Source organism: Panthera onca, chromosome B3 (genome assembly GCF_046562875.1).
Source record: "Panthera onca isolate mPanOnc1 chromosome B3, mPanOnc1 haplotype 2, whole genome shotgun sequence".
Lineage (NCBI taxonomy): Eukaryota > Metazoa > Chordata > Mammalia > Carnivora > Felidae > Panthera > Panthera onca.
The window spans coordinates 59,865,297-59,889,879 of NC_138344.1; the positions used below are offsets into that span (position 1 = coordinate 59,865,297).

The 24,583-nt window shown below is 44.4% G+C and overlaps 1 protein-coding gene across 1 annotated transcript; it reads left to right on the forward strand.

Moving 5' to 3' along the window:
- Nucleotides 1-1,861: 1,861 nt before the first annotated feature.
- Nucleotides 1,862-24,108, forward strand: TGM7 (transglutaminase 7). Its single transcript, XM_081795818.1, has 16 exons — nucleotides 1,862-2,003; nucleotides 3,461-3,587; nucleotides 3,912-4,017; nucleotides 4,847-4,913; nucleotides 7,559-7,765; nucleotides 8,427-8,672; nucleotides 9,290-9,408; nucleotides 11,038-11,166; nucleotides 11,255-11,432; nucleotides 13,945-14,083; nucleotides 18,391-18,494; nucleotides 18,857-19,099; nucleotides 20,578-20,904; nucleotides 21,305-21,465; nucleotides 23,489-23,622; nucleotides 23,853-24,108. The coding sequence occupies exons 1-16, from the start codon at nucleotides 1,862-1,864 to the stop codon at nucleotides 24,106-24,108; spliced, it is 2,685 nt and encodes an 894-aa protein (XP_081651944.1).
- Nucleotides 24,109-24,583: the final 475 nt, after the last annotated feature.

Genomic DNA, 24,583 nt, shown 5'->3' on the forward strand with positions numbered 1-24,583 from the left:
TTCGTGGACATTTAGATTGTTTCCAGTGTTTTGTTCTTATGAATAATGCTGCAATGAACATCCCTGCTGATGTAACTTGGCGTATGTGTGCCAGTATGTTTTACATGAAAGATTTTTTTTTAAGTTTATTTATTTATTTTGAAAGAGAGACAGAGAGAGAGCACACATGCAGATGGAGGAGGGGCAGAGAGAGAGGATCCCAAGAAGACTCCGTGTTGTCAGCCCGAGCCCAACATGGGGCTTGATCTCACGAAATGTGGGATCATGACCTGAGCTGAAATCAAGGGGCAGATGCTCAACCAATGGAGCCACCCAGACACCCCTATATGAAAGATTTCTAGAAGAGCTGTTAGATCCAAGACAATAGCCACTTTAAGTTTTTGGTTGATCTTGTAGGGGAGGGAAAACTTAACTTTTTTTCCTTCTACCAATTAGGTTCATTGGCTGAGGACCTATAATTAGACTGATAAAAGAAACAGAAAACAAACAAAAGTATATTAACATGTGCATTGCACTTACACGTGCACATGTTACAGAGAAGTGACAAGACAAAGGAAATGGATTTTGAGTCACTAGGGCAGCAAATTGTAGGAGGGTAAACATAGGGGGGAAACTAGTGGAAGAGAAAGGCCAGTTAATAGTTTCTTACGTAGATTTCTCTGGTGCCATCTCTGGGCTGATGAGGGTCTAGAGCTGTCTCTGGTGATGAACTTCTGCCCTTTATGGTAGACAGGGCAGGAGGGACACATTTATAAATTTATGTCCTGCTTTTAAGCAAATAGGGAAAGTGCTGAGAGCTTTTCTTATATCTGCTTCTCAAGTGCCTTCAGCTCAAAATAATCTCTATGCCAAAGTGGCATATTTGGGGATGGCATTTTCTTCTACTCTTTAGTATCAATCAATTTCCTCCAAAAAGTCTATATGAATTTACATTCCCACCATCAATGTATGAGACTGTCCACTTCCATATATAACTTCACAGAATACACTATTATTATTCTTTTAAATATTTTTGAATGGATCAAAGATAAGATCTCATTATTGTTATAGATTGCATTTCTCTGAAGACTTCTTAATATTTATAGCAACTTTTACATATTATGGATATTAATCCTTTGTTACATTTGCTGCAAAGGACCTAATGATTTAACCTGGGTAGCCATTCTGGGAACACTTCTCTTCTGCCAGCAGCTATTTGAATTGCTGAGTACTAGCTGTTAACAATCACACAACACAGCTACTCATGTAGATATCATTAAAGAAAAATAATGTTTCAAAGAAAGGACTTAGTGGTACATAATTAACTGACAAATAAGGGTTCAGAGTCTGAGAAATTGCAGAGAAGAGAGAGACACAGGTGGACCCTGAAACCGGTTCTGATCTCACCTGCTGACATTTTAGGATGAGGAGGTTGGGATGAATATGTGGTTTTCATCGTGTTCTTTAGACAGGTAGGGCTCTACAGAGAAGCCAGAGGGACTCCTCCCCCACCTCTTTCACCAGAGCAGCTCCTCTTAGAAGCTTTATGCATTTGAATAGAGCAGGATATTCACTTATGAGGGGGGAAAAAAAAGTGAAAACCTCCAGACCGTCACCACAAGCCAGAGGTTAAAAGCTAGGCTCTGCAGTCAAACTGTCTATGTTTGAACGACAATTTTGCCACTTATTATAGGTGACACCTACCTAGTTAACTTAATCTCACTGATCCTCTGTCAGCTCACCTATAATATGGAGTTAATAACATCTTGTTGGGTAGTTATAGGGATAGAAGGACACAATGTATATAAAGCCTGGGGCTTACAGACACTTAGTAAATATTACCCAGCTATAAAACTATTGCTACCGGTGCTAGGATATCTCCATGTTCCAAAATGCTTGGGGAGGATTTCGTGGAGAAGTGGATGCTGAGTTTTACTGGAAAAATCGAGACAGTGGGGATGTAGATCCCTACATCCAGAGGGTTGGAGGCCACAACATGAATGAAGCAGAGTTTATGGGCTACCGTGAGATAAAATTGGATAGATAAGTTGGGACCACATTGTGGAGGACAGTGAACACTTCACGAAGAAATTTGTACTTGAACCTTCAAATAATAAGATATTTTTCTTCTTGCACATTCTAAGGAACATAGAAACACTCTGCAGTAATCTCATCGCTTAGGAATCTTCATGGGCTCTCACAAAGATGTATCCTTTTACATTTTTTAAAAGGGAAGAAATGAAAAAGAATGAAGTATTTATCAAAGTCCCAAACCGACAATAACGAGAAGTGGGAAAAGAAAAGACACTGACATAGAAGCTAGACTAAGTGCAGGGACAAGAGCAGGAGAAGAGAAGGAGCCAAAGTGCACCTGACATTTGCTGGCAGGTGCTGGCTCTCACTGCTGGCTGTGCCTGGGATAATTTACCCTTCGCCATCTCTGTCTGGAGCTTTCCAGTCCTTTGCCAGTAGCCTGATTGCCTAGGATGTTGCTGGCTGTGGATTGTTTTAACCTGCCCCAGTCTTAACCCAAACTAGCTTTGCGAAGCACTGGAAGTCAAGGTGTTTCAAGTGTTTATTAGCCTGCCACATGACCGTGAGCTTCAGTCCCTCGCACACACAGGGCGGTCCCTCTTTTCTTCTTGCCAACACTTTCGTTTAGGTCCTCTTAGTTTTTTTACCTGGGTTATTGCGACAGAGTCTCACTGCTCTTTCCTCCCTAGACTTTTTTCCCTCTGTCTGTGCTACATACCATAGCTGGATTAATCCTCAACTACAGCTTTGATGGTGCCACTCCTGCTCAGAAACCCGCCTCTAATCAAAGTAACACTTTTCCTTGATACAAAAGGAATACATGTTCAAAGCAAAAGTGTGACAATACCAAAAAACTCAAAGGAAAGAAAAATTTCCCATAATATCACCACCTACAGATAATCTGTAACATACTGGGTTTTAGTATTTTTATGTTACTTTTTAATACCTCATGAATTATTTCCCCGTATTCTTTGTTCTTTTTGTTTGTTATATTGACATCAGAGGAATAAAGTTTATGTATCCAACACTTACTATAGGATATTTAGGTTGCACTGAACATCCTCATGTTTACATTTTTGAACATAAATTATGATTTTTTTCTTAGGAAAAATTCCCAGAAGAGGAATTTGTGCCTCAAATGTATTTATGTTTTAAGGCTTTCTTTTCTTTTAAATGTTTATTTATTTTTAAGAGAGAGAGACAGAGTGTGAGCGGGGAAGGGACAGAGAGAGAGACACACACAGAATCAGAAGCAGGCTTCAGGCTCTGAGCCATCAGCACAGAGCCCGATGTGGGACTCGAACTTGCGAACTGTGAGGTCATGACCTGAGCTGAAGTTGGATGCTCAACCGACTGAGCCACCCAGGCACCCCTCTTTTCTTTTATAATAAATATTGATGAGTTGCCCTCAGAAAGGTATACCATTTTATCCTCCCACTGTGGGTAGGTATACCCATTAGTAGTGGATCAAACAACAGCATCTTGGCCTTGAGTCAAGCCCCACTCCCCATCCTGGCCCTGCTGCCCACAGAGGGTTTTCTCCTTCTCTTCCGCCACAGCCCCACTGCTGTCCTGTGAGGCTACTCTCCTAGTACTTTACCCATGCTGCCCACATTGTACCAGCAAACATCTCAGAGCATTCCCTAGGGAAGGCAGGAAACCTTGAAGATTAAGAGGGAAGGCTCTGGAGCCAACCTACCTGGGTTCAAATCGCAGCTCTACCCTGTACCTTCCTGCATGTGGGCAACACTATTAACACCTCAATCACAGTGTGGTTGTGAGAACATAAATGATTTCAGACACATAAAATGCTTCGGATGGTACATGGAAGGTAGTAGGTATTCAGTGAACATTAGCGACCATTATCAGCAGCAATTAGGAACCATGCTCCATCCTAGGTGTGGGGGATCCAGGAGTAAGAAGATGGCCAAGGTCTCTACTTCTGTGGAAATAATCCCAGATACTATTAAGTGCCCAGCAGAGAATAAAAAGGGTGTTCTGATGGTGAGCGATAGGGTGGGAGGTGGGGCATCACATTCAGTGGCTGAAGAAAGCCCCTGTGCAGCAGGTACCTCTGAGCTAAGACCCAAGTGGAGAGATGGAGTTGTCTGTGAGAGTAGGGCTGCCTCAGGTTTTGGTCTCAGATGGCAGGAGCTTCAGAACTCATAATAGGCAGATGACTGTTTTAATGTCCTCCCCATCTGCCCCCACACATTTTCAGGATGATAATACATGGGGGTATATTTTAATCCTTCCTTGTCTTTGTATTAGTCAAGCACCGGGAACCATGTGGCCAAGGCTTCCTCTCCTCTTGCTCAAGTCATTAACTCTGGTGGGCCAATGGCCAAGGCAAGAAGGCCTTGTGGGAGGTGACATATTTTTACTAATTGCTTCTGCTTGATTTCCTGCCTTGTTAAACCTCTTCCTGATCCTTTTCGTTTTTGAATTTTTTTCCTGCTCCCTTGAAGGACCTCCCTCTTGTTCTCTGAAGTCACTGTCTTCCTGACATGAAAAGGCCTTCAGTGAGACAAATGCATAATGGTGTTAAGTGGAATAAAAAAGAAAACCTCAATCTCCAATGGACAATAAGTTTTCTCTGCGCACTGCAATCTTAGGCATGGAGAGGAAGGCATCTTTCTTCTTCCTCCTCCCCTTTCCTTCCCAAACCACCCCAGCCTGAGTAAAGGGAGAATTGATCTGTCCTTAGAAGTATGCTTCTAGCTGTGGACAGCAGCCCGGAAAAGGCTGCCCCCAGTCCTGTTCTCTCTTGTGGAAGTGACGTAAGCAGTTCTGTGTGCTCTTCACTGCCTCTTTTGGGTATCTGATCTTTCAGGGTGGAACGGCCACCGGAGGTTACACGTGGGGTGGAGAAGCTTCCTTTGGAGGCTCCGTAGTTCCTGGTATGAAAATGTCAGGTCCCTCAGGAAAAGATAATATACAATCAGTATCTAGGCCAGTTGCTTTCAAACTTTTTGACTCTGACCCACAGTTTACATCATGACCCAGTTACACATAAAATTATTCTTCCTCTCCTTATGTGTGCTACATTGTGATATTTTCTATTTTAAAAAAATATTGGTCACATTTCTCTGAATTGATTTTGCAAACTACTAATGGATTGGACCTGATGTTTAAAAAATGCTGCTAAGTAACTCAAAGGCATCCGTGTTAGATCTCATCCTGACTTCTCTGGTTGCAATAATATAATTATTTAAGTGCCTAAGTTACAATAAGAGGTTTGAAAACTTTGTACTATTTGATCCAGTGATTCATCTTTGAATCTGCCTCAATGAAAGATGGTTACAAGAAGGGGGATCAAGGGACCATCACGCACATTCTGTTTTTAGTCAAATGTTTAACAAGGTTGTGGGAAAGATACAAATATGAAAGTTGGATTTGATTTTAGGCTGTGAAGGAAAATTTTAAACACTTAATCCCATTTCCTCAGATGAAGTATCAGATGTAGTCACAGCTAGTTGAACAACTATACTTAAAGAGTATTTCCTAATAACTTAGCATTAACCTGGAAGAAAACTCCAACATGATACTCCATTGGTGTCTGACTTAAGCCCTAATGCTTAGAACCATCTTATTAGCAATGTCTCGGATGAAGACCTGGAAAACTGTTTAGGCAGTCCCCAGATGGCAACGTAAAGCATTTGGGTGAAAGAACAAGGATTTAAGAATTCCAGCCAGGTAGGAAAGATGGGCCAAAACTATCAAAGTGAACTAATTTAGCAAAAACATAAAGAATCAGTGTGGAAGTTCAGAATGTGAATGGCACAAAAACTGGTAGGTGCTAAAATTTGTGTTTCCTCTAGGATGCGGTTTGGCAGCATCCCCGGCCTCTACCCCAAGTTGTGACAACCAAAAATGTATCCAGACATTGTTACATGTCCTTCAGGGGACAGAATTTCTCCACTGGAGAACCACTGAGATAAACTGATGTGCTACTAGGGAAAAAGATCAAATGGATTTTTGTTTACAGTAAGCGCAGTAAATATCACCAGCAAAAATGACTCAGGGGCACCTGGGTGGCTCAGTTGGTTAAGTGTCCAACTTTGGCTAAGGTCACGATCTCCCAGTTCGTGGGTTCAAGCCCCGCGTCGGACTTTATACTGACAGCTCAGAAGCCTGCTTTGGATTGTGCATCTCCCTCTCTCTTTGCCCCTCCCCCACTCACATGCTGTCTCTCTCTCTCTCATTCTCTCTCTCTCAAAAATAAAAATAAATACACATCAAATTTAAAAAAAAAAAAAATAACAAAGCGGGGCACCTGGGTTGGCTCAGTCGGTTGAGCGTCCGACTTCAGCTCAGGTCATGATCTCGCAGCTCGTGAGTTCGAGCCCTGCGTTGGGCTCTGTGCTGACAACTCAGAGCCTGGAGCCTGTTTCAGATTCGTCTCCCTCTCTGTCCCAACCCACTCGCTTTCTGTCTCTGTCTCTCTCAAAAATAAATAAACATTAAAAAAAATTTTAAAAATAACAAAGCAAATACAATCTGAGGCTGTGTCATTACTAGCACTAAGAGCAATTAATGATTACTGAGTGCTTACTCCGTACCTGCCACTACCAGAAGTCCTTTACCTGTGAATCTTCACTCAATGCTCACACGGACCCTATGGGGTAGGAATACCACTGTCTCTATTTTGCAGCTGAGGACACTGATGTCTCTGGGTATTAAGTGACTCGCTCAAGGTCTCAGAGCTAAGGTAGTGACAGCCCACACTCTGGCCAGTTGTGCTATGAGAGTCTTTAAACTGTACGCTAGGTACACACACAGTAGCTTACTGGGAAGAGTCAGTGCCCTCATACACCCAGAGCATGGCTGAGAGGTGAGAAAGAAGCTACCTACCCAGCATCTTAAGCAGGGACTTGCCTGTAGCTGAGGTCACAGCCTCTAGTCAGCTTACTGACTTAATTCATACAAAATTCTAATATGTTCTTTCTTCTATCAGCATGATAATAGAGTAACTTTTGGAAAGACTGTCAACAAAAGTGGTTAATAGTATGTGGTGGCACTTCATAGATTAAGTGTCAATTATCTGGAAACATTTCTCTTCCTGGGACCCTAATTTTGTTTGTTTGTGTTTTTTTTTAATGTTTAGTTATTTTTGAGAGGGTGAGAGACAGAGTGCCAGTGAGGGAGGGGCAGAGAGACACAGAATCTGAAGCAGGCTCTAGGCTCTGAGCTAGTCAGCACAGAGCCTGAGGCAGGGCTTGAACTCACAAATGTTGAGAGTATGACCTGAGCTGAAGTCGGACGCTTAACCTAATGAGCCACCCAGGTGCCCCCTGGGGCCCTCAGTTTTGAGCCCTATAGCTCTGGGTCCAGGTGCAGAGTCACCAGGATCACAATCTTCCCACTCCAGGGTTGGGGCCTGCTAAACTGCCAAGGCTAAGTTGTGAAAACTAGCAGGCAGAGGTGGCAGAAGGGCTCAGGTGTAGACAGTAATCCTACCGAAGTCAGAGCCAGGTGCCGCAGAAATGATTGAGAAGTGTTGGGGGATGTTGAACGTGGGGAGCCACAGCTGGGCAGTGACCTGTCTCCTCTCCTGATACCCCTCCAGTGGCAGCCTTGAAGTTCAGGTCTGTGGACTTGCAGAGCCCAAGAAACAACCAGGAGCATCACACGCAGGAGATGGGCCTGAAGCGGCTTGTTGTACGCCGGGGCCAGTCCTTTCTGCTCCAACTACATTTCAGCCGACCCTTCCACTTTGGGACAGACTACCTCACCTTTGTGGCTGAGACTGGTGAGTTCACCCTGCCCTAAGGCAAAATTCACCTGTAGGGCTCCCACCTCCCCTTCTTGAGTGCTCCCTCCCCTCCCTCTTCCTGGGATCCCCAGGACCCTCTAAGTGCTCACCTGATAAGTGACATTAAAGAAAGATTTGGCCAACTCAGCAAATTGAAACTGTGATGATAACAGCCATTTTTTTTTAAGTTTATTTACTTTGATAGAGAAAGAACACAAGCTGGCGAGGGGCAGAGAGAAGGAGAGACAGAATCCCAAGTAGGCTCTGTGCAGAGCCTGATGTGGGGCTCTGTGAGATCATGACCTGAGCTGAGATCAAGAGTCAGATGTTTATCCAACTGGGCCACCCAGGCACCCTGATAACAGCCAATTTTTAAATGCACAATAGGCACTGTGCTGAAACTTCATATATATTATATAATTTAATCCCCATGACAGGAGTTTTAGCTTTCAGGTACTATGATGATCCCATTTTACAGATAAAAATACCTGAGGCCCACAGATCTTCAGTGGCTTGCCCAAAGACATCCAGTGGCAATAAAAGCCTTAAACCAAAAGGATTAGCCAGTGGTGGAAGAAGGTGAGGGTCCTCCTAGCCCCCTGGAATCATGTCACATAGATTTTAAACCTCACTGAGGGGTCATTTGTCTCTCACACAGGACCAGCGCCCACGGAATTGCTGGGAACCCGAGCCACCTTCTCCCTTACCCAGGCTCGACAAGGGAATGTCTGGAGTGCTTCTAACTTCACCATTGACACCAACTCACTCTTTGTCTCCCTTTTTACACCATCCAATGCAGTCGTTGGTCCCTACACTCTGAAGATAGAGATCTCTCAGGGCCAGGGTCACAGTGTGACTCACCCATTGGGAACTTTCATCCTGCTTTTTAACCCTTGGAATGCAGGTACAACTGCTTCACAGGCTGTAATGACAACCTGATCCACTAGGAAGGCTCAGGGAGGTTCTTCTGAGAAAGCCCAGAAGATAAAAGCTGCTTATCTATGCCATACCACGTGCTCACTGAAAACCATCTTTAAAAAAAGAATTTTAATGGCATGATGAAAATGCTTGTGGTGTGATGTGCAGTGAAAGAGATTAGGAAACGGAACACAGTGTGATCTTAATTGTATTACATGTACGTGGACAGAAAGAGTGGCAGGAATATACCAAACTGTAGTGGTGGGTGTCTGTGAGGTGTGAGAATGAGTGATTTTCATTATCTGCATTCCGTCATCCATATTTTCCAAGTCTCTACAATAGGCTTTCCACTTTTACAATCAGGAAATGATAATCATTATGTTTTAAAGTACAGATTATATCACTGGCCTCTAGAAGAGCATTATAGACTTTTAAGGGGTCCAGTTTCCATTTCTATTGCCACCAACCCATTCCTTCCCCTATTATCCAGCAAGACACTGTCATTACTGTATTTTATTTTATTTTGTTTTATTTTATTTTATTATTATTATTTTTTATTTCTCTGTTTGTCTTTTGCCCCCTCTCCTACTCTTAACCACTCAGAGGATGATGTCTACCTGCCAAGTGAAATACTATTGCAGGAGTATATCATGATGGACTATGGCTTTGTTTACAAGGGTCATGAAAGATTCATCACCTCCTGGCCCTGGAACTATGGGCAGGTAATACTGTCACCAGAAACGGGGCCTGGGGCAGGTCTCCTTATGCTGGTTCTTAATCAACTCTATTAGCTCACAAAAGGCCACTAACAAATGTCACAGTGTGTGGTGTGGGGCCAATTTCCCAACCAGTAAGAGGGGAAAGGAAGGAAGGGGAGATATCTTTCAAGTTTTTAATATTTTATATAAAAAACTTAAAACATTATCCAAGTAGACAGGATACTAAAATGAACCTGTCTCTCAGCTCCAGTAATGAGCAATTTATGGTGAATCTTATTCCATCTATACCAGGGGTTTGCAAACTAGAGTCCACTGACTGTTCTTGTGTGGTTCATGAGTTAAAATGGTTTTTGTGTTTTTAAGTTGTTGAAAAAGAACTAAAAATTTTTTTGTGATATGCAAATTATATGAAGTTCAAGCTGTGGTGTCCATAAATGACGTTTTACGGGAACACAGCCATGCTCATTCACTTAAGTATCACCTGTGGCTGTGTTAATGCTACAGTGGTAGAGTTGTGTAGCTGAGACAGAGACCCCACAGCCTGCAAAAGCTAAAATACTTACTATCTGGTCCTTTACAGAAAAAGTTTGCCTGTCCCTGGTCTGTACTGTCCCCATCCCTCCAAACTCATCACTGGAAGTTTTGAAAGGAATTTATAGATACCATATCATTTAATAGAGTAATACTTTGATTATAGCTCTAAAAGATAAAAACTCTTCCTGAAAAAGTGAATATTATCATAACTGAAAAAATAGACCACAATTCTTTAATAACATCAAATATCCTGTCAGTGTACAAATGGCAGGACCTTTGGCTCTGGGCAACTTTTCCACTTTCAACCAGTACATATGACTAGTATACTTTCTGCTTTCCTCCCACTGACATCTCAGCCCCATCCACACTCACCAGGAGGGTGGTGGGGAGGGAGTGGGGAGACTGTGTGCTCCAACTGTGACAATTTGTGTGATTTTTTGAAACGGAGACATATGTCTGCATCCCCACCTCTCCCTCACTCACCTGTGCACATCACAGCTGCAAAGACCCAGCATTCTCCATACTTCACATAGGCATATGTATCAAGTATATGTTATAAACTTATGTCATGAACCTACACTGGCTTCTCCTGGGTTCCCAGCTACAGCTGAACTCCTCTACTTGATTTCAAGGCTCCCATACTCTTCTCCCTCACCTTTCACAGCTGCCCTGTTTTTATCCATCTGGTCTTTCCTACTCCCTCATGTCCTCCAGAAAAGAGAACCTCTAAGCCCCTGTCCTGGGCAGCACCATACTCAAAGACCTCAGGTGAACATCCCCACCCTGCTCTCTTCCTGTCTACCTGGCCCTTCCAAGCCTACTGGTGCTAATGGCCTTCTCTGATCTCTTGTCAACAGGGATCCCTCACCTCCAAATTCTGTCTGCATTTTCCATTAGAGCCACTCAGGTTCATTTTCCAGAATTCTGAATCTCATACACTCCCAATTTGACTTATAAGCTCTTTGAAGGCAGGACCTTGTCTTATATTTAACCCCATCCTCATCTCCAGCACATACACACCATCCCTCAAAGCCTGTGTTATTGACTTGAAGTTTTAGGACGCTCTTCTCTTTTCTCTCCCTTGAAATCACTTGGAAGTTTGAAGAGGACATCATAGATATCTGCTTTGAGATCTTGAACAAGAGCCTGTACTTCTTAGAGAACCCATCCAAAGACTACTCCCAGCGGAATGACCCTGTGTACGTCTGCAGGGTGGTGAGTGCCATGGTAAGAACAGAAGCTCTCCCGGCCCTGTCTGAGGACAATCTGAGCTTCCCTAGGGCACTGTGGGGACCCGCCTGTCTGTTCTTTGCAGATCAACAGCAACGATGACAACGGTGTGCTGCAGGGAAACTGGGGAGAGGACTACTCCAGGGGGGTCAGCCCGCTGGAGTGGAATGGCAGCGTAGCCATCCTGCGGCAGTGGTTAGCCAGGGGCAGGCAGCCTGTGAAGTATGGACAGTGCTGGGTCTTTGCAGCTGTGATGTGCACAGGTGAGTGAGGGAGAGATGGGGATGCAGAAGCATTCATTTAATTTTTGTGATGACCCTTTGAAGTCGGGCTCTGGTTATCTCCATTTTCACATAAGTTAACTGTGGCCTGACCATAGCCCCACAGCTAAGAGATGGTGCACACGGGGACTCTCACCCAGCACACTCCATACTCTTGGGGACTCCTGCATATTTTCCTAGGAGGGAGGTTGACCCGTCACAATCACTCTGCAGTCTCCTTGATGGCAGTTAGACTATTAAAATAGTCACTTGGATAAAGAAGAGTGTGGCCCCAAAGTGGAAGCAAAGGCAGCTTCTCTCTGCCACTGCTCAGGTTTCTCAGCTCCTGGTGAGCCTGGAGTCAGGGACAGCTGGGGGAAGCTTGAAGTACAAGCAAATGGTCTGGGAAAGTCTGATCCCACCTGTAGGCAGAGCTGGCGGCTCCCAAATACTTCTTGGAGAGTTTCTTGAGGAGTTACAATAGGAGATTTGCTACTTTGCTAACTACCCACATGGAGCATCAGTGTTTTTTGCATTACCATTTATTTATGATTTAGTGCAAAGGTGTTGATCGGATTATCTGTGAGGATGAGGGAAAGACAGAATACTGAGGTGTCTGCCTGTCTTGCCCCATGCAAGGCAGGAGTACCTTACACATGCTACCTGTTGTGTTGTGATGCTCAGTGTTTGCTGAGTGAATGGGCTGACTCTGAATTGGAGGGTGAGGGAGCAAAGAACAGAGAAGACAGAGACAGGGGCTAAAGACAAAGTTCTAGATTTTTCTGAGAGGGGCAGCATAGCTTGGCAGATATGTACAGGTGCTACAGATAGACGAGATGTTTAAATCTGAGTATTCAAACAGAGTGACCTCACTTTGCTCATTCATTTTCCCTGGAAAATGCTCAGCACAGCACCAGCATTTAATATGGCCACATTTGTCTTGGGCTAGGAAGTCCCTGGTTAGGCAGGTGTTGTAGAGGAGAGCTTGGGCCCTTAGGCCCTGGGATGAGAGGGAGAAGGTCTAGGTCTGCATCCTTACTCCGTCTTGAAGCCTCTCCCCACTCCCAGGCCCTAAAGTTCTGGGGCCATTGAGGAAGGGGACAGCTGCTCCCACCACACAGCCTCTGGCCACTTGCAGTCCTGGTCTAGCTGTCACCCCTGCAGAGAGGTTATGAAAAGCTCAGGAGATGTGCTGGGAGTAGAGAAGTGACTGTGAGCACATGGCTGGCTCCCTTTGGGACTCTTGAATCAATTGTAACAAAAAGATTGGTCAATCTCAATAGTCCTCATACTTTTCAAAGCACTATAATCCTCCCAGCAGCCTCAGGAGGCACCCACTGCTGGTCCTGAGCTGGAGAGGGATAGGATAAACTTGTCTGAACTCCTCGCATTGCTGGCTGAGGTGGAGACCTATGTTCCAAAGGTCACATCTGGCTCTTGGCTTGATTTTACTTGGCCTTGGGAAGGTGTGTGTGTGTGTGTGTGTGTGTGTGTGTGTGTGTGTGCGCGCGCGCTTACGCTTGGGTGTGGTGATGGTGTAGGTGATGTAATATCTGCTTTGTGTGAGTAGATCTTAACTACTTAAGTGAAATCTTAAGATCTTAACTCAGTTTTGGGGGCACCTGGGTGGCTCAGTAGGTTGAGCGTCCAACTTGGGCTCTCAGGGCATGATCTCAAGGTTCATGAGTTCAAGCCTTGCATTGGGTTTGCTGCTATCAGCACAGAGCCCGCTTCAGATCCTGTCTCCCTCTCTCTCTGCCCCTCCTCAGCTTGAGCTCTCTCAAAGATAAATAAAACATTAAAAAAAAGAAAAGAAAAAGATCTTTACTCAGCATTAAAAAGCCTTTGTAGTACTATCCTGAGATGCCACAAGAGGATGCTGTTGCCTTATCAAAGATGGCTATTGCCTCATTGTACAAGCAAGTTCCCCTCTGTCTCTGATGTCTTCCAATTACTTCTATGTCTATCTTGCCCTTCTATCCTTTCTCTGATTTCTTTCTTACCTCCTCCAAATCCTTGTATTTCAGTAGAATTACAGATTCAGAATTTCAGAATTGAAAATCATCTGTTTCAATTCCTTATTTTGTTACACACAAGGAGATTAAGGCCCAGAGAAGTTAAGCCACACAGCTTCTCTTCTAAAACAGGCCACAAGGCCTGAAGTTTTTTATTTTCTTTCAAATTAGCAAATGTTTTAGGTTCTCTGTTTTTAATCTGGAAAGCTGCTGAATGGAAAAAGCGCTAAATAATAAATTGAGTTGCTTATTGTTGTTTTAAGTAACCTTCAAACGATTTCTTTTTCCCAGTGGGATGGAGACCATCAATGGGGCAGGTAGGCAGCAGGGTTCTGGGCCTGGGTGCAGTGCTTTGAGAATAAAGGACTTACAAGTATGGATCTGCAAGAATCTTGGCCTTCTTTCTCTCCTCCAGCTTAAAAGTTAGAAAGCATGCATGGGGAGCTAACGATTCTGCTTGAAATGAACTCAGTGATTCTCCATGTTTTCTTTCTCTTTAGTAATGAGATGTTTAGGTGTTCCAACCCGTGTGGTTTCCAATTTTCGTTCTGCACACAACATGGACAGGAACTTGACCGTCGACACCTACTATGACCAAAATGCAGAGATGCTGCCTACTCAGAAGCGAGACAAAATATGGTAAGGGACACCATCTCAAACACATCTCTCTCCATGTCAGGAAGGGTAAGGAAGCTCTGACCTGGTTCTCTCTAGTTTTGAGGCAATATCATCCTTTATCTTGTTGCTGGTGCCCAGAGAGCAATTCCCTAACCTAGGAGACTGTTCTGGCTAATTACATCATCACACTAAACTCCCTTCAGAAATATAAGACTATGGGATAACATTCTGAAGCCCACAACCAAAAAAATTGATTTTGTGTTCTGTGAACACTAACTTCAAAATCTTTATGCATCTTACATGACTCTTCCTTCTTTGAGCCATCTGTTTGTGCCATTCTCTGTTTCTCCTCCGGGCAAAGCCTACACTTGCTGCTTTTGTCCACTTCCTCAGTCTCTCCTGTTTCCTCCTCTATCCACCTCACTCCCTCTCTCTCTCTCTCTCTCTCTCTGTGTGTGTGTGTGTGTGTGTGTGCCTTTATTTCTGGATCTCCGATCTCTTCCCCTGGCTCCCTTCTCCTCTGCTGTACTGTAAATCTGGTGTCATGTTTTTCCTTTTCCAGCCAGTTTCCAGGTCAGATCTTTGGGTTGTGTGAGAGCTAGTGGCAATCCTTGGAGCCCCTCCCGCTCTGAGCTCCTAAAGGGCTGAAGAACCCCTGATTCAATCAGCAGTGGTGTATCTGAGAAGGCTATATCACTTATGTAGCGTTCGGTGTGTGAATGCATAACCTGAATCTAATTATGAGAAAGCCTCAGATAAGCTCAAAATGAATATAGCTCTGGCAAATAAATACTGAATTCAAAATTTCAATGTAATAAAACAAAGGCTGAGAAACTGCTCCAGATCAAGGTAGACAAAGGAGACAGGACAGCTAAATGCAATGTGTGATCCTAGACTGGGTGGTAAAGAATGTAATAAAGGACACTATTCGAATTCTACCAAACATTTAAAGAGTTAATGCCTATTCTCTTGAAGCTGTTCCAAAAAATAGAAATGGAAGGAAAACTTCCAAACTCTTTCTATGAAGCCAGCATTACCTTGTTTCCAAAACCAGACAAAGACCTAACTAAAAAGGAGAACTATAGACCAATTTCCCTAATGAACATGGACACAAAAATCCTCAACAAGATACTAGCCAACTGGATCCAGCAATACATGAAAAAAATTATTCACCACGACCAAGTGGGATTTATACCTGGGATGCAGGGTTGGTTCAATATCCACAAAACAATCAATGTGATTCATCACATCAATAAAAGAAAGGACAAGAACCACATGATCCTCTCAGTAGATGCAGAGAAAGCATTTGACAAAATACAGCATCCTTTCTTGATAAAAACCCTCAAGAAAGTAGGGATAGAAGGATCATACCTCAAGATCATAAAATCCATATATGAAAGACCCAATGCTAATACCATCCTCAATGGGGAAAAACTGAGAGCTTTCCCCCTAAGGTCAGGAACAAGACAGGGATGTCCACTCTCACCACTATTATTCAACATAATATTGGAAGTCCTAGCCTCAGCAATCAGACAACACAAAGGAATAAAAGGCATCCAAATCAGTCAGGAAGAGGTCAAACTTTCACTCTTTGCAGATGACATGATACTCTATATGGAAAATCAAAAAAATTCCACCAAAAACCTGCTAGAACTGATCCATGAATTCAGCAAAGTCACAGGATATAAAATCAATGCACAGAAATTGGTTGCATTCCCATACACCAACAATGAAGCAACAGAAGGAGAAATCAAGGAATTGATCCCATTTAAAATTGCACCCAAACCCATAAAATACTTAGGAATAAACCTAACCAAAGAGGTGAAAAATCTATACACTGAAAACTATAGAAAGCTTATGAAAGAAATTGAAGACACACACACAAAAAAAAAAATGGAAAAAGATTCCATGCTCCTGGATAGGAAGAACAAATATTTTTAAAATGTCAATACTACCCAAAGCAATCTACATACTCAATGCAATCCCTATCAAAATACCAGCATTCTTTACAGAGCTAAAACAAACAATCCTAAAATTTGTATGCAACCAGAAAAGACCCCAAATAGCCAAAGCAATCTTGAAAAAGAAAACCAAAGCTAGAGGCATCACAATCCCGGACTTCAAGCTGCATTACAAAGCCATAATCATCAAGACAGTATGGTACTGACACAAAAACAGACACTCAGATCAATGAAACACAATAGGGAACCCACATATGGACCCACAAATGTATGGCCAACTAATCTTTGACAAAGCAGGAAAGAATATCCAATGGAATAAAAACAGTCTCTTCAGCAAGTGGTGCTGGGAAAACTGGACAGTGACATGCAGAAAAATGAACCTGGACCACTTTCTTACACCATACACAAAAATAAACTCAAAATGGATGAAAGACCTAAATATAAGACAGGAAACCATCAAAATCCTCAAGGAGAAAGCAGGCAAGAAACTCTTTGACCTTGGTTGCAGCAAATTTTTACTCAACATGTCTCCAGAGGCAAGGGAAACAAAAGCAAAAATGAACTGTTGGGACCTCATCAAAATAAAAAGCTTCTGCACAGCAAAGGAAACAATCAGCAAAACTAAAAGGCAACTGACGGAATGGGAGAAGATATTTGCAAATGACATATCAGATAAAGGGTTAGTATCCAAAATCTATAGAGAACTTATCAAACTCAACACCCAAAAAACAAATAATCCAGTGAAGAAATGGGCAAAAGACATGAATAGCCACTTCTCCAAAGAAGTTCGACATCCAGATGGCCAACCAACACATGAAAAAATGCTCAACATCACTCATCATCAGGGAAATACAAATCAAAAGCACAATGAGATACCGCCTCACACCTGTCAGAATGGCTAACGTTAACAACTCAGGCAACAACAGATGTTGGCAAGGATGCAGAGAGAGAGGATCTCTTTTGCACTCCTGGTGGGAATGCAAACTGGTGCAGCCATTCTGGAAAACAGTATGGAGATTCCTCAAAAAATTAAAAATAGAACTACTCTATGACCTAGCAATTGCACTACTAGGTATTTATCCAAAGGATACAGGTATGCTGTTTTGAAGGGGCTCATGCACCCCAATGTTTATAGCAGCACTATCAACAATAGCTAAAGTATGGAAAGAGCCCAAATGTCCATTGATGGATGAATGGATAAAGCAGATGTGGTATATATATACAATGGAGTATTACTCAGCAATCAAAAAGAATGAAATCTTGCCATTTGCAACTACGCGGATGGAACTGGAGGGTATTATGCTAAGTGAAATTAGTCAGAGAAAGACAAATATCATATGACTTCACTCATATGAGGACTTTAAGATACAAAACACATGAACATAAGGAAAGGGAAGCAAAAATAATATAAAAACAGGGAGGGGGACAAAACATAAGAGACTATTAAATATGTAGAACAAACAGAGGGTTGCTGGAAGGGTTGTGGGAGGTGGAATGGGCTAAATGGGTGAGGTGCATTATTCTTGAAATAATTGTTGCACTATATACTAACTTGGATGTAAATTAAAAAAATAAATAAATAGGACAATATTTGGTCGATTGATAAAATTGAAATATAGACAGTAAATTAGATAAAATATTATATCAATAAGAAATGCGTGGGGTTGATAACTGTAAGGGAAGATCTCCATTCTTAGAAAATACACACTGAAGTAAAAAAACAAAAGAAAAATGTATTGATAATTTTCAAATCCATACTGAAAGAAAGCCAATGATAAAGCAAATGAAGCGAAATGTTAACGATAGATAACTTGGGTATATGGGTATTTTTTGTAATTTTTAAAAATGTTTATTTATTTTTGAAAGAGAGACAGAGATATGAGCGGGGGAGGGGGGGCAGAGAGAGAGGGAGACCCGGAATCCAAAGCAGACTCCAGGCTCTGAGCTGTCAGCACAGAGCTCAGTGCGGGGCTTGAACTTATGAACTGTGAGATCATGACCTGCACTGAAGTCTGACGCTTAACTGATTGAGCCACCCAGGCACCCCTGGGTATTTTTTGTAATATTCTTGCAACTTTACTGTAAGCTTGAAATTACTTCCAAATAAAGAGTAAAAAAAGGGGGGGATATAATTAGTACATAACAACTTTGTACAGTGCCATATAGTACCTAGATTTTTCATGGGTGATCACTTCATAATTTATACAAATGTTAAATCACTATGTTGTACACCTGAAAATAATACAATATAGTATGTCAATTACATTTTAAATTTTAAAAACAACAATATAAAGCACTCAATATAGTGTCTGATACCTGACAAATCCAGGAAAATGTGAATCTTCATTTCCTTACTCTTCTCTGCAGGAATTTCCATGTCTGGAATGAGTGCTGGATGATCCGGAAAGATCTCCCACCAGGATACAATGGGTGGCAAGTTCTGGACCCCACTCCCCAGCAAACCAGCAGCGGTGAGTGAGGGCCACTGTGGAAGGATCTGGGCTCCGTGGGGGGGGGGGGGGGGGGGGGCTGAGCAGGGGGACTGATCACAAGAGCAGGAGGCCAGAAAGGGGTAGTATTTTTTCTTACTTCATTGTCTTCAGCTGGGTGACCCAGATGACTTGCAGGACCTTGTTTTCTCACCTGCAAAGTGGGGAAGCTGATAAATGCCACAGGTGGCTGTGAGGATCGGATGAATTTGTGGGAACCTGAGAGCACTCGGTGTGTGAGGGTTTTCTCTATCCCATCCCCTTACCTGCCCTCGCCACCACCAGCCGGCCCAGTGCACATGCTAGCAGCTGTCAGCTGTCCTCAACTTCTGTTCCTTCCACAGGGATATTCTGCTGCGGCCCTGCTTCTGTGAAGGCCATCAGGGAAGGGGAGGTTCACCTGCCCTATGACACCCCATTTGTGTACGCCGAGGTGAATGCTGATGAAGTCATTTGGCTCTTCAGAGATGGTCAGGCCCAGGAAATCCTGGACCATAATACCCATTCCATTGGGAAGGAAATCAGCACCAAGATGGTAGGGTCAGCTAAGCGACAGAACATTACCAGCTCCTACAAGTATCCAGAAGGTGCTTGGGGCCCTGGGGTGTCAGGGTGGGTGGACATGACGTCTGTTGTGTTCTTCCCAGTGAGAACGGCTCATGCCTGTTAAAACCAACACCACCTGATCACCTCCTCCTCATCGCAAACTCCCAGGGGCTTTCCTGGCCATGTGGGCCTAGGGCTGCTGGACTGAGCAAATAAAAACAGAGAGTGCCCAGTTAAATCTGAATTCCAGATCAGTTCAGATAAGCAAATATTTCATTAGTATAAGTGTGTCCCAAATATAGCATGTAATATACTTAAACAAAAATTATTATATATCTGAAATTCAAATTTACCTGAAATTCAAATGGAATGTTCTTTATTATTATGGCAACTCTGTCCTAGGGTCATATCATGGTCTCCTTACATCATGGCAGTGGGGGTGGCAGCAAGGAGGGAGGTGGACACTTAAGGAGGGAAAGGAAGGACACCTGGCCTGTGGAAGGGAGTAGATGTCCCTGTGGAGAAGGCCAGGGTGGCATCAGGCTGCCTGAGTACCAACAATGCTGCTATGTTGGTACTGCTATGTTCTAGTGGTATAAGCCTGGATGTGTTCTTAACATCCCTGTGCCTCCACCTCCTCACCTGTAAAATGGGTTAATGATACCTCAGAGGGCTATTGTGAGGGCAGCTGAGTATACAGAGAAAGCACTTGGAGCAATGCCTCTGGTGCACAGTAACTTTACTAGAGAAGTCCACAATTTGGGATGAGTTGGAGTTCAACCTGAATGTTGAGTAGACCCCAAGAGCAAGAGATGAAGACCCACTTAAAAGATTTGAGCATGTATTTTATTTTTTTTACCTTTTATTTTATTTTATTTTTTTCTTCAATATATGAAATTTATTGTCAAATTAGTTTCCATACAACACCCAGTGCTCATCCCAAAAGGTGCCCTCCTCAATACCCATCACCCACCCTCCCCTCCCTCCCACCCCCCCATCAACCCTCAGTTTGTTCTCAGTTTTTAAGAGTCTCTTGAGCATGTATTTTAGAAGTGAGGATGTTGATGCGGTGGGGGAGGGGGGAAAGCCTTTGGCTTTGATGATGATGATGGCAGTGATGATGGTGACAATACTGATGACAAAGAACAGTACTGGGTACTTATATTCAGCAACTCATTTAACTCAAATTTTTGGCAACTCTATGAGGCAAGGAGATATATCTGGGTTATAAATGAAAGAATTGAGCACCAAGGGATTAAGGGACACCTAGCTGAGCAAGATTTGAATGCAGCACCAAGCAATATACCAATCCCCTGTTCTCAGCCACGATGCTGTATTGTCTCCTTATGTGGCTCCTTACGTGTAGCTATTGTCTCCTTATGTAGCTGTATTGTCTCCTTATGTAGCTTCCCTTTGGGAAGGGAGCTGGAAGTTTCTGGGTGGCTTGTTTCCCAAAGAAGGCCACTGGTCCTCTCAACCCCTCCTCACTGAGGTCTTTCCTGGCTCTCCTTTCTGCCAGGATCCCCTGAGGAGCGATCTGTGTTCATGAAGGCTTCCCGGAAAATGCTGGGCCCAGGAAGGGCCTCCTCACCCTTCCTGGATCTGCTGGGGTCCAGGGGGTCTCAGGATCAGCCAGCCCAGCTGCAGCTTCACCTGGCCAGGACGCCTGAGTGGGGCCAGGACCTGTTGCTGAAGCTGCATGCCCTGAGGGTGCCAGACAGAGTCCACCCCCGGGGTCCCATCAGACTGGTGGTGCACTTCTGCGCACAGGCCCTGCTGCACCAGGGTGGCACCCGGGAGCCCCTCTGGAGGCAAACAGTGCACTTGAACCTGGACTTTGAGGAGGGTGAGTATGAACAAGGCCTGGAAAATCACCTATAGGGATGGGAGCTGTGGGGTCATGAACAAAGCTGGGATGGTTCAGCCAGATTACACAGAGATCCCTGCACCCCAACACACATGTGCCAGGTAGTGAAGTTGTTGTTGGCAGGGGGTCACATATGCCATGTGCTGTACGTCTGACACTATCCCACTAGGTGAGACATAGCAATGACTTCTGGGGGCAGTAGGTATAGGTTAAGTACACTGTATCTTTCTCTTTGTTATGCACACATACTTTCACACACATACAGACTCACACACATAGTCTCTCACACATACAAATTTCCGTGTGTGTGTGTGTGTGTGTGTGTGTGTGTGTGTGTGTCTTTGTTTCCAGACTCAAGGTGTCTTTTGTCTGTGCTTAGAGATACAGTGGCCGCTCTTGCTACCCTACGACAATTATAGAAACAAGCTGACAGATGAGAAGCTGATCCGTGTGTCTGGCATTGCCAAGGTGGAGGATATGGGGAGGTCCATGCTGGTCCTAAAAGATATCTCTCTGGAACCTCCCAATTTATCTATTGAGGTAAGGTGTCTTGGACAGAGATGGAGCCCGGAAGCCCTTTGACTCACCCGACCCAGGGGCTGGGGCTACAGCAGTGAATGAGATACAGTCGCTGCTTCAGACACCAAATAGATGATTAAAGCACAGTATGGTGTTGTCTTGTCCTCTGTGCAAAGTGCAGGGCAGAGTGGAAGTCTTCCCAGAGGAAGTGACATTTCGTGGAGGATGCATAGGCAGACACTGTCCAGAGAAATGAGATGGAGATGAAAGCATTTTAAGTAGGGAGATAGCTTTGCAGTGGCAGAGAGGCAGGAGAGGCATGGCTGGGAGATTGAGTAGAGGAGCTGGATTTGAGAAAAACCACAAGTGAAATTCCAAAGGTGACTGCAGATAACACAGGGTTGACAGGTAAGAGGGAGGACACATGAAAGGAGCCTCATATTTGAGTTCTAAGATTGTGTGGCTGGCAAGGTCATTACAGGTGGAAGAAGGATAAATGGAGGGCAGAAATATTCCCCATCTCCCGTCACCAGGGTTTTCCTTCCCTCAAAGCCTCCTTTCTCCATCTCCCCTCCTGTTCTAAAGAACTTGCCCACTGCCTGATCCCAACCTGGCTTTGCACCTGCTGGATTTGTTAGTGGCACACTCCACCCCAACCAGAATGAGTAGCTCCACATCATAAACCATGTGACCACCTGACAGTTTTCACCTGGGAGTGTTGTCAGGCCACGGTGCGGCAAACAGTGGGCAGAATCACAGCCTGGTGCTGAGGCGAGGACCCTGCCCCCATTACCCAGAGCCCTGGTTACAAACAAGATCCAATGCAAACACATCAGAACCAGAGTAGACTATCAATTGGTCCCCACAGTTAAGGGAACTGGGGATGATTTGTGTGAGTATGAAGGATCCCAAAGACATTTTTGCCTGTTCTACTTTGATGCCCTCATTAGAGGACAAGGGATTTGTTTCTTTCATTTGAATTTTAGAGAAGTCAGGATGGGTTCTTACTTTTTCTTAATTCTCTGTTTGAGGCAGAACATGCCTCGAGTATGATCTGGGTGGTCAGGACCCATTTTAGTTCAACATACGTTCATCAAATATCCACCACCTGGTTGGCACTGCACTAGGCACTGGGCTCGAGAAGTGAGTAGGATAGAGACCCTGCCTCCCACTCACAGGCCAAGGCCATGCTGCCCTATGACACAGACCTCACGTGGGATGCACAGAACACACCTGGGGAAACTCAAGAGTGTTTCTACTGTCAGAACAACGTGGGGGAAAGATCCTGGCTGGGGTCTGGGACACCTGGCTCAGGTCCTGGCTCTGCCATATCATGTGACATTGGCCTCAGAAGGATAGTGCTAGGGGTACCTGGGTGGTTCCGTCAGTTAAGCATCTGACTCTTGGTTTGGGCTCAGGTTGTGATCTAGCGGTTCATTAGTTTGAGCCCTGTATCAGGGTCTGCACTGATGGTGCTGAGCCTGCTTGAGATTCTCTTTCTCCCTCTCTCTCTCTGCCCCTCCCCTGCTTGTGGTCCCTCTCTCTCTCAAAATAAATAAGTAAATGGAAAAAAAAGAAAGATATCACTGATAGCATATGGATGGTGCATATAGCACCACTTCTTATCCCATGCCTGTGTCAGACGCTACTAGTCAGTCGTAACTCTCTGACTCTGGATCTGTCCTCAGGATCCTTTTCAACACGCCATTTCTATTAGCCATGATGAACAGATTGGAGCTGGCACTTTAGTTGAAATCTAATTGCCATCCTGAACTAGATGGTGGGGAGGGAAATAGATTTCAACTTGGTGCCAATTCCCAATTGGCAGTGGCTTCCTGAAGCATTGTGACTTTCTAAGACAGGTCAGGATATTTGTTAACCTTGAATACTCTTCGGCTTACATTCTTCTCTCCCAATTGCAGTGGTTTAGCAGTAAGGAAGCAGTCCCTGGTGGTGAAGAGAAGGACAGTGGAATGAGGGTATTGAACTGGAGTGTGGAAATGAGGCCAGTTGCCCACAATATCCCTGTCTTCTCTCCTCACAGGTGTCTAAAAGGGCCGAGGTGGGCAAGGCACTGAGAGTCCACATCACCCTCACCAATACCCTAATGACTGCTCTGAGTAACTGCATGATGGTGCTGGAGGGAAGTGGCCTCATTGATGGGCAGATATCCAAAAAGTAAGTACCGTCTGTCTCATGCTGGTCTCTGACAAGGGGTAACTTGTGGGGTCATAGGTCGGTCCTTTGTCTCCTGAATGGTGCCTACTCGCCCCCATTTTCCCACCCTCCTTGGGGAAGGTTGACCTTGGTGGTGTTGGGGGGTGGGAGGTGCTTACTCCAAGAGGGGTAACTATATCACCCATCCCAGCAGTTACTTAAGGCTCTAACAGGCTCTTTTTGACTTTCAGCATTGGGACTCTGGTGGCTGGACACACCATCCACATTCAACTGGACCTCTACCCCATCAAAACTGGACCACGCCAGCTGCAAGTCCTCATCAGCAGCAATGAGATCAAGGAGATCAAGGGCTATAAGGACATCTTTGTTGCTGCAGCCAGGGTTTCTTCAGCCCCGCCCCGCCCCGCCCCATACTCTCCCAACCACCCCCTCCCGTCTCTCCCTGAGCCCAGCACCCTTCCTACTGCTCCCCTCTTCATCCCCTAGCCCCTTCCTTACCCCCACTCCTGATACCTTTCCAGCCCTCTGGCAGCCCCACCTTGGCCTTTTCTGCTCCTGAAGGTGTAATGTTATCTTTGCCCCTTCTCTGTCCGGTTCCTGGCCTGCTTGGGGTGAATGAAGCACTATTAGAACCTCTGTGCATCTTGGGAAGAGACAATAAAGACCTCTTAATTTATCAACAGTGTTCTCTCTTCTGTGCTAAGAACCTACTTATTGCTGCTGGCTGGTCCCCTGGCCTGGCTGCCAGCTGCATTGGCTGGGCCCTCTCTGCTCTTCCTGTCTTATCTCTCTCCTGCCTTAAGTCCCCAGTCACAAAATAAGGCCAATATGATTCCCTTAAATCAGCCTCTCTGGAATTAAGGACCCCAGGTCTCTCCATTTAAATGGTCTTAGCCTGCAGATGGAGGCTGGAGGGAAGTCTGGGGAGGGCTGCCTGGGAAGACAGTGACTGTGCCACCAG